General features: G+C 40.4%; 1 protein-coding gene across 13 annotated transcripts in view; it reads right to left on the bottom strand.

Moving 5' to 3' along the window:
* PUS10 (pseudouridine synthase 10) overlaps nt 1–10,151 on the bottom strand; it is a 70,079-nt gene that overhangs the window by 17,824 nt on the left and 42,104 nt on the right. For all 13 annotated transcript variants that reach the window (XM_017544992.2, XM_017544990.2, XM_017544993.2 and 10 more), the window contains 5 exons: nt 9,486–9,547; nt 9,112–9,157; nt 6,921–6,985; nt 5,580–5,665; nt 4,500–4,625 (listed from right to left, as the gene is read on the bottom strand). In XM_017544992.2, the coding sequence (XP_017400481.1) occupies nt 4,500–4,625; nt 5,580–5,665; nt 6,921–6,985; nt 9,112–9,157; nt 9,486–9,547 (385 nt within the window). The remainder of the gene's footprint in view (nt 1–4,499; nt 4,626–5,579; nt 5,666–6,920; nt 6,986–9,111; nt 9,158–9,485; nt 9,548–10,151) is intronic.

The following is a 10,151-nucleotide window of genomic DNA, read 5'->3' on the forward strand; positions in this document are numbered from 1 at the left end:
AAAAAAAAAAAAAAAAAAAAAAAAAAAAAATCAAGGGCAAGAATGACCAGGAACTATAAGTGGTTCAGCTAATCTGCAGTGGTCCTTGTACCTGGGGCGGACAGACAATGGGACTGAAAGATGGGCAGAAGCCAGACAATGAAGGCCCCAGAATATCCAGGTTAGTGGTTTGGACTTCATCTTGTAGCTAGTCATTGACCAGTTTTTAGCAGGGAACTAGCTAATGAGGAAAATATTTATTCAATAAGTGAATTAATATATTAGGATAAAATTTCTCAGACACAGATTTTTGAGAGCATGTCAAAATTTATTACTCATTAGGGAGTTAACAAGTAGATAATAAGACATGCCAGTCTGAAGTGACTGAGAAAGAAGTTGGTATATCCCACATAGGGGAAGGGATGTTTATATAGGTAGCTACACTGCTCCATGTAATACTGGCTTAGTTTATAGAACTTTAAAATGTAGGGGTACCACAGTTAGAACCATCTTCCCAGAGTTGTCAGATGAGAACCACTAATCAATAATAATAAGTAATACATCTGAGAAGCACAGGTTCAGCAAATTTATGTTATTAATCAGAGATTTCAAACAACAAGAGTTTATCCCCTGACAGGGAGCCAGTGAGCACTGAGGCCTAAAGGTCTGCTTTTTCTCCCAGGGCTCTCAATAAATTATGTCAGCACACATTTACAGCTGTCAAGCATACAATATGCTCTTTTCAGTTTGGGGATAATTTACCCCACTCAAATGGAAAATGACAACAAACCATCTTCATTAAAGATTGTAAGGGGGAAAACACAACTGTTTCAGAGCCAAGTCCAGCAGCCCTAGAGATAACAGGGGCTTCCCTGGGGCCCAAATAGAACTGCAACTTTCTTGAATCTTCTTAAAGAAAAGGAGTAAAGTGGCATAAGGGAAATGGCTATGCTTTAGTCAGGAGGAGGCTGAGGCAGCCATCCAGTGTAGCATGACTCAGCCTGGTTAGAGCACAGGCCCACAACTCCATACATTGTGCAACTGTGCCACATGAGGTGCATTAGGTGATCACTCACGTGAGCTAGTGCCTGGCTTGGAGCCACTATTGTCTGTAAAAGGTATAACTACCCTGCTGACCCTGTACATACCACACTCACCGAGGCTTGCGCCCAGAGAGAATATAAATCCATATTGAAACTCCCTACAATTCCTCCAGTGTTCTTTCGGCTGCCAGCCACTCATCCACCCACGGCCCTTGGTCCTCAGCTTGGGCTAGAACCCAACACTTGGTGTGACACTTGATGTAGCCAGCAGGATACTGAGATTTAGAAGTGACAACACCCCTCTTCCCTGAGATTGGGGTGATGCAGCTGAAATCACCTTCTAGCAGCCAAGCAGGCCATTCAGCAGGCACAAGCCCTTTGGATTCACATGCTCCAACTGCATTGTGAACTGGGCCCACACCTGTGCTGAGGTGATCAATATTTTCAAATGTTGGATCTGTACTGCCCTTCCAGCAGCAGCTCAGATGGCTTGGCCTGGCACATACATCCTGTGTCTGCAGAGAACTGGACATGGTTGGAGACCTGGGGTCCCATGGCTGACGCCTGGAACACAATGCACAAGCTTTGGACAAAGGATGCTGCAAGACCCACAGCACACTCATCTCCTGGCTGGCCCGTAGCGTTTATGTTGGGTGGAGCTGGCTAATGGGGGAACATGTAGTACCCCCAGCCCAGGCACTGTGGTGCATAGAGCAACACTGGGGTAATACCAGTGTGGGATGGGTACCCATCACAGCCCGTGTAAACATAACACAATGTTGTACCTTTATCCTGGATAATCAGCAGAACATAACAGCAGCCCTGCAAGGAGTCTCACAGGAGATTAAGGTAGTCAAGGACACCCTCAGCCTAGAGAAATGGCTGCGCTTTTAGTCATGAGTAGACCGAGGTGGCCTTCCAGCACAGCATGACTCAGTGGGTTTAGTGAGCAGGTGCGCAACCCCACACATTATGTAACCACACCACATGAGGCACATTAGGTGATCATTCATGTGAACTTGTGCTTGGCTCAGAGCTACTATTGTCTGTAAAAGGTATAACTACCCTGCTGATGCTATACATATACAGCTTGCACCTGGGCTTGTGCCCAGAGAGAGAGAATAGAGCCATGTCCAAAACTCTCTCTGATTCCTTGAGTGTTCTTCCAGCTGCCTGTCACTCATTCACCCACTCCAGCTTGGGCTAGAACCTGACACTTGGTGTGAGAGGTGGCCCCAAAAAGAATCCAAATGAAACTTTTTGTGCTAAAGCTTTATTTTCGGCCCTTCATAACTTGCATAAGCCTTATGTGATAATCCATTTGTAAATACCAAATTAACTGGGCAAAAGCTCATGGCAATAACCCAGGATGTTTACTGCTAAGATTTTGGAAAATATTAGGGTGCTGGGATACTTTTTTTTTCTGTTCAGTAAACAATTCTTAAAGACCCTTTAAAAAGGGCCACCTACGTGATAGGCAACAAATTATAAGAGGGATATAGTTTGATGTATTTCTCTTTCCTCCTTTCGAGTGAGGGAGCTGGAAGGGTCAGCCATATCTCATCTAGACCATGTGTTTGTCATTATCAAAGCATGCTTATCTTAAGGTCTTTCAGAGACAAGGATGAATTTCTAGCTGGTTTGTCAAAAAAAAGGTTTTCTGGCTGAGCGTGGTGGCTCACGCCTGTAATCTCAGCACTTTGGGAGGCCAAGGTGGATGGATTGCTTGAGCTCAGGAGTTTGAGACTAGCCTTGGCAACATGGCAAAACTCTATCTCCACAAAAAATACAAAAAAATTAACCAGGCATGGTGGCACATGCCTGTAGTTCCAGCTACTTGGGAGGCTGAGGACAGGAAGATTGCTTGAGCCCAGGAGATCAAGGCTTCAGTGAGCCATGATCACGCTACTGCACTATAGCCTGGTCAACAAAGTAAGACTTTGTCTCAAAAAAAAAAAAAAAAAAAGTTTTCTAATTATGCTAGGAGTCTCATTCCAAAGAGTAACATCATTCATGCCCTGCAGTTTTTCCTGATGTGTGACACAATTTCCTGTGATTAAAATCATAGGACTTTATGCTGCCTTTGACCTGACAGGCCTGTTGAGACAAGGAAAACATAAACGTGATGGGACCTGACTCATCTCACAAACCTAGGCTCGTTAATACCTAAATTCAAAAACAATACAGCCGCTATTCAGTCTTTGTAAAATGGTTCCTGTTGATTTACTTTCTCTAGGCCTGAACTTTATTCCAGGACATTTCATAGGTTAAGACAGAAGCCAAACATTTGCAGTGATTACTCTTGAAGAAGCACTGGATGTTGAAGATGTGTTTTAATTTCCTCATATTCCCCCAGAGAGGCCAAGGCTGAGGTATACCAGGGTCAGGGCTTAGGTGCATTCGTTTAAAGTAGTTTCAGTTGTTTTGTGTTTCCCCAGGAGAGAAAAGTAATTTTATTTATTAATTCATTATTTTTTTAGGCAGAGTCTCACTCTTTCACCCAGGCTGGAGTGCAGTGGTACGATCTCGGCTCACTGCAACCTCTGCCTCCTGGGTTCAAGCGATTCGTGCCTCAGCCTCCCAAGTAGTCTCTGAGACTATAGGTGCACGCCACCATGCCCTGGCTAATTTTTATATTTTTAGTAGATATATATGGTCTCACCATGTTGCCCGGGCTGGTCTTGAATTCCTGGCTGCAAGTGATCCACCCGCCTCGGCCTCCCAAAGTGCTGGGATTGCAGGCACGTGCCACTGCGCCTGGCAGAGCAGTCATCTTGAGAGAGGACAGGCAGATATTCTCAAATGCCGTGGCTGAAATCCAGCCCAGACCAACAGCACCCAGGACATGATGATCCCTGTTCACAAGAAGCCTATGGCCAAGAGGCCCAGACTTGGTAGTGATGAACAAAATACAGAAATCTTTCCTGCCATCCCCAAGATATCTATTCATGAATGTCAGTGTATTAAATATATGGCCAGGTGCAGTGACTCATGCCTGTTATCCAAACACTTTGGGAAGCCCAGGCAGGAGGATCACTTGAGCCCAGGAGTTCGAGACCGGCCTGGGCAATGTAGTGAGACCCCTCCCAACTCTAAAAATATATTGAAACATAACCGAGCATGGTGGTGCATACCTGTGGTCCCAGCTACTCAGGAGACTGAAATGGGAGGATTGCTTGAGCCTGGGAGGTTGAGGCTGCACTCCAGTCTGGGTGACAGGGTGAGACCCTCTCTCAAAAAAAAAAAAAAAAAAAAAAAAAAACACACACACACAATAAAATATGAAGATTAGATCAGGTGGGGTGGCTCATGCCTATAATCCCAGGACTTTGGGAAGCCAAGGCAGGCAAATTCGTTTGAGCCCAGGAGGTCAAAGCTGCAGTGAGCTGTGATCGTGCTACTGCACTCTAGCCTGATTGCTGCAGCAAGCCCCTATCTCAAAAAAAAGAAATAAAGTATGAAGATTGTAACACTTACTCTCTGCTTTGAATACTGTCAATAGATGATCTGAAATTAATTCTTCCACTGAAGATTCCAGCTTCCTTTCTCCATCAATTATCCAAGGAGTTTGTGGTAGATTCCTGGAGTATTTATTATATCTCCCTGAGAAATAAAGAATCATGTAGCCTGGATGGAATGGAGTGATTAACATAATGTGATAAAAAGGGAAGCAACAACTATTTAAGGAGTAAATAAATAAGAGCCCATATCCTAAGGGCTAAGATATAAAACAAGGCCTATCCTTTACCTAACTAACAATCCAATTTAGAGACCTGGCACATAGACATGTAGATAATTAAACAGCAAGGTTTAAAGTAACAATGGAACAGATGGGTAAATACATGACATGAATGGTGCATCAAATGAATTTGAAAGGAATACTCAATATATTTAATTTCATTGGCTGACTGAACAAGTTATATAATCTTATGAATGCACCAAGGATTAAAAAAACACGCACACACAAGCAAACTTGCTTTTATGCCTGATGAATAAAGCTATAGCAAGGCAGGTAGCTTTCATTGCCCTAAGATAGGATATTATAGTCAAGGCTGAAGAGCAATTTCACTTCAGCTATTGCTATAAAACAGTTGTAACTTTCAGACAAAACTCTGTCTGCCAGATTACCTTTTGGGAAAGTAAATAAACAATTTCTTTCTAGTGGAAGCCAAGTGTTTAGTTATTTTGGAGATAATAAATTGTTTTTTCAAGTTTGCTTTTATGTTATAAAATAACCTCTGTCCTGCTATTTTTCTGCAAACCAGTTTTGGGTCTCCGCATCTACCCATATTTCTGTTTGGCTATCTCTGATGAAAACTATTAAAACCTGGGAAGTGCCATTTTTCTTTGGCATGGCATTTAAAATTACTGATCTCCTGAGTGATTCTTTAGAATGCCCACAAAACCTCAAATAAGCTTGGCTATCAATGCTACTTCTCAAGAGAGTAAACTTACTAGAATTTAATAACAACAAGAATAAACTAGAACAGGAGTCAGTTATCAGAAAGGAGAGTACGTTCACAGTGTATGTAGTATATTCTAGACTAAATATTTTACCAGCCACAAAAACAGCACCATGAGCACATTCAATTTCAAGAACAGTGCATGTAGACTTTGGTGAGTTTGGAGGACAAGGAAACTGCCTGAAAAACAAAATAAATATTATAGCTATTTTCTAGACATAATATTGAATCACAAAACTTAGATGAATCAGCATTGTCTGAGACACGCACAGAGCCCAAGTCTCCCGCTAACTTTTAGTTTCGGAACAATATAGGTCTTGCAGGCCTGTGGAATACCACTTTTAACATATGAGAGTGGCAGTAAGTACATAAGGGCTCTGCTGCTACCTTTCACCCTCAGGAGGCATTATCCTTCCAGGCAAAAACCTCAAGTACTTTTGCACCAACCTAATGCTTTCCAAAAGCCTCAAGATTTGAGGGAAAAATCCATACATAAGAAGAGGAAGCCCCTTCAGGCTCATTTAACCATTTTGCTGTCCATGGTCACCTGCAGTTTACTGCTGACTCTACCCTCCTTATCACATCATTGTTTAAAATGTATTGAAGGATCTTCTGGAAAGAAAACTACAGTAATATTTTATTTAATAAAATGAATGTAGTGAGACTTAAAATGTAGGGTTTATTGCATTTATTTTATTTTAGCATATTTTAACAAGTGAGGAAACTCATGAGCCTTCCTCTGCCCCTTCTGGAGATGAACGATACTAGGAAATACAGGACTAAGGTTGGGCTAGAATGTCAAGAAATCTGGCTCCAGATCCACTCTCTTACTAGCTTAGGCGAGTCAACTCCCTCTTTGGATACCAATACCCTCTTCAAAATAAAGAAATTAGACTTGATTCGGCTGGGGGTGATGGCTCACACCTGTAATCCCAGCACTTTGGGAGGCTGAAGCAGGTGGATCACCTGAGGTCAGGAGTTCAAGACCAGCCTGGTCAACATGGCAAAACCCCGTCTCTACTAAAAATACAAAAAATTAGCCAGTGAGTGGTAGCACGCACCTATAATGGCAGCTACTTGGGAGGCTGAAGCAGGAGAATCACTAGAACCCAGGAGGTGGAGGTTGCAGTGAGCCGAGATTGCTCCACTGCACTCCAGCCTGAGCAACAAAAGTAAAATTCCATCTCAAAAACATAAATAAATAAATTTTAAAAAGTTAGACTTGATTCATAAATTCAAACCTGAATTTGACAAACATTTACTGAACACCACTACATGCCAGGTACTGCACCAGGGGCTGGAGAGAAAACAGTGACTAAGACACAGTCCTGGCCCCTGAATACGCCATCTTGTTTCAGGGTAATCCAGCTTATTTCTAACATTCCCTTTATTCTAAAATTTCATCATGCTTCATTGTTTCTATACTTCTACTTACTTAAGGAAATCCTCTTCTTTTATCTTATTCAAGGCTTTCATAACTGCCATTCTAGTGAATACAGACTATATAGGGTAAAATGAGAAGAAAAGACATTTTACTATCCAGACAAGAAAATGTCAGAGGTAAAACACAGAGCATGGTTGGAGAAATTATATCATTTCATATAACAGGGAGAAATGCTTAAGCATTTCAAGAAAACAAATAAAACTTAAGCATTCATGTCAGCTCTGCAACTGGCATTCCTCTGCAGCCTTCTCTTCAATCTGGTCTATGTCTATAATAACAGGTAGATCTAGCAGAGCAGGTCTCCTTCACTACACTGTCCCACTTCCCTCAAATTATGGTATAATTCAAATACAAAAAATGGTGACACTGTAGGAAATGTGATTTAATTTCTTTTCCCCCTTGACCTGAAGAGGAATTTAGATTGATTCAGCTACCTTTTCTTTCCTACGTCCCTTCAGAGGCTACGGTATGTAATTTAGGAGTTGGCTGCCAGAGTAAGCGGTAAAGCAGAGCCAACCTGCCTGCCCTGGCATCTAGCAACTCAGTAGCAATCACCAGCCACAAAGTAAGCAAATCCACTGTACTGAACAGAAGGGCGTCTACAACAAATGTTCCACTTGGGTTTATTAAGATAAGAAAAGCCAAACTGTACAGTAGACATACTATAACTAATTAGCACATATATACATGGCTTACTATGATAAATCACAATTATTTCTTCCGTTATGAGAAACTGCATTTGACTGAAAAGGATTACAATGTAGGCAGCCCAACAGTTTATCACCAGTCAAAGGAATGATTTTTTTCAAAACCATATTCTAGGGAACACTATGGCATTCTATAAGATACCATAGGGTTACAGCTGAAAATTTCGTGCCTAATTGATAAGATATGAAATCTTAGACCTGTAAAAAAATCTCAAAAGGTCATTTAATTTGCTCCCAGCCACGAGGCAAGAAAATTATACTTGAGACTCTACAACTCCCACTGGCCAAATGGTGTGGTGTCTATGATGCTTTAATAAAAATCTCCTTATCCTATTACTTGATGCCTATTATTATATTTTCTCAAGGGTAAATAAAATAAAACTAGATCTTCAATATAGATACATCTAACAGGTTATCTGGACAGAGCTTCCCAACTGGCATGGCAAAGCAGTGGACTATGGTTGTGCCAAGATGTTGATTTCTTTAGTTCACAAGGGCTGTTGAACAGGGCCTCATACAGTGGAAACCCCAGGCCTGGTGCTGCCAATCTGAAGCAACTCCATCTGTTAACCTCAGGGTGCTGAACAAACATGGTAATGTTCTAGATGTACCATGACATGAGAAAAGTAGGGAGCTCCTGCTTTAGGCTCAGTCTGCATTTCTAATTATTTCTGCACAGGGCATTCGGCAAATGTTACAATCTTTTTCCCCCAGTTCTAAAAGACCCAGCAATTAGTCAAAGCAAGAGGCAAAACCAACAGATGTATATGTGACAATGAACTTATGTTCTTTTTAACAATCACAACAACAAAATGAATGTCAGTGAAACTTTAGGAATGCCTGAGTCTGTGTATGAAACCACCTATGAAACTGGGGCATGAAAGATTACCAATATTGCACCATATCATTCTATCCTGACATGATACGAGCTAAAAGTATATGTTAACCAATTTGATCATTAACATGAAGATCAGCTAACATTAAGATGATAAAGAAGAGTTTTAATAAAATGCCCTTTTTGCAAATGTAGCCCGAAAGAGGCCATGTTAATTCAGGACTGTCCTAAACAAAATAACTTACTTTGGATTATATATTCTAAACATCAGTTTCTACAAAATGGATGTTAGCTGAAAGTTTGTAATGCTGCTGATACTTAACATGGATTTTCCCAGATGATGTAATTTGGGGGATTAAAATCTAAACATCGAATTTAATGAGTAATAGTAACATCACTGAAACACTCGTTCTAAATTTAACCTTGTCAGGGAACAATCTAGACACTGACATAAACATGAGGATGTTTGTGTGCTAGCCAGAGGTGAATGTTGAAAAAGTTGAAAAAAAATTAATGTAGCAAATGGAAATATTTAGACTGATTCTTAGTATAACAGAGTTGCTATGTTTTTTGTTGGAAATTTGAATATTCAGCTCAGACAAAACTCACTCAAGAGTAAGAAATGGGAACCTGTCCTTACCTGTTTGTTTTTGGCTGGCTTAAAACAATCTGGGCATTTCGCAGCTCTAAAATAAAATTCAAGTTCATATAAAAGGTTATTGAGTTTATTTTGGGGTGGATATAATTCAAATATATTTTATACAAAATGGCTGCTAAACTCAGGTCATCAGGAGCAGACAAAATGAGTCCCTGTATGAACTACATTGGTTTGCCCAGGAACCTATGTTTGAGGGCACATTTTACTTTATTTTTTTTGAGGGCACATTTTAAACCTACTAAGATATAACAAGTTCTAAAATGCTTATTAGGAAGAGAAGCAATACTATTTTCATGAAAGCCAAACAGCATTAACAATTTTACACGATTGACATTGTTGTTTACATGGCAACTTACAGGAAGTGGCAATCCTCAACTGTTTCTGGGTGAGCAAAGACCACACTCACTTCAAACAAGCTCTAAAAATTATAAAGACAGTTTAAAAATGAGCAAAAGGAAACTAACATCTAACAACATATGAATAGAAATAGAAATTAACTCTTAAAGATTGGTTCAGAAAAGAATGACCAGAAAACCTGGAAATACTACTGCTCTCAAATCAACTTGTTCATAGGGCAGCTGTAAAGGAAATCGTTTTTTGTTTTTTGTTTTTAACTTCTAAAACTCAGTCGTTAGTGATCCTACCAAAAAAGTTTTAAAATAAATTTGTATACTTTTTGGATAAATGTGTAAATTAGGTCTAAAGGTGAATGACAATTTACAGAATTGAAAATAAATAATAAAGGAAAGAAATGAAGAATTATTCTGCCAATACTAAGATTTGAATTATTAGCAAGGCAAAAAACATACTATTCCCATTCCTAAAAACTGTATGAAGCTTCTTTTTAAAGTGCTCAAACATCTTAAAGGATTTGAGTTTTAAAAGCAGATCTTGCCTGGCGCGGTGGCTCAAGCCTGTAATCCCAGCACTTTGGGAGGCCGAGGCGGGTGGATCACAAGGTCAAGAGATCGAGACCATCCTGGTCATCATGGTGAAACCCCGTCTCTACTAAAAATACAAAA

This window comes from Cebus imitator, unplaced genomic scaffold, assembly GCF_001604975.1.
Source record: "Cebus imitator isolate Cc_AM_T3 unplaced genomic scaffold, Cebus_imitator-1.0 Scaffold175, whole genome shotgun sequence".
NCBI lineage: Eukaryota > Metazoa > Chordata > Mammalia > Primates > Cebidae > Cebus > Cebus imitator.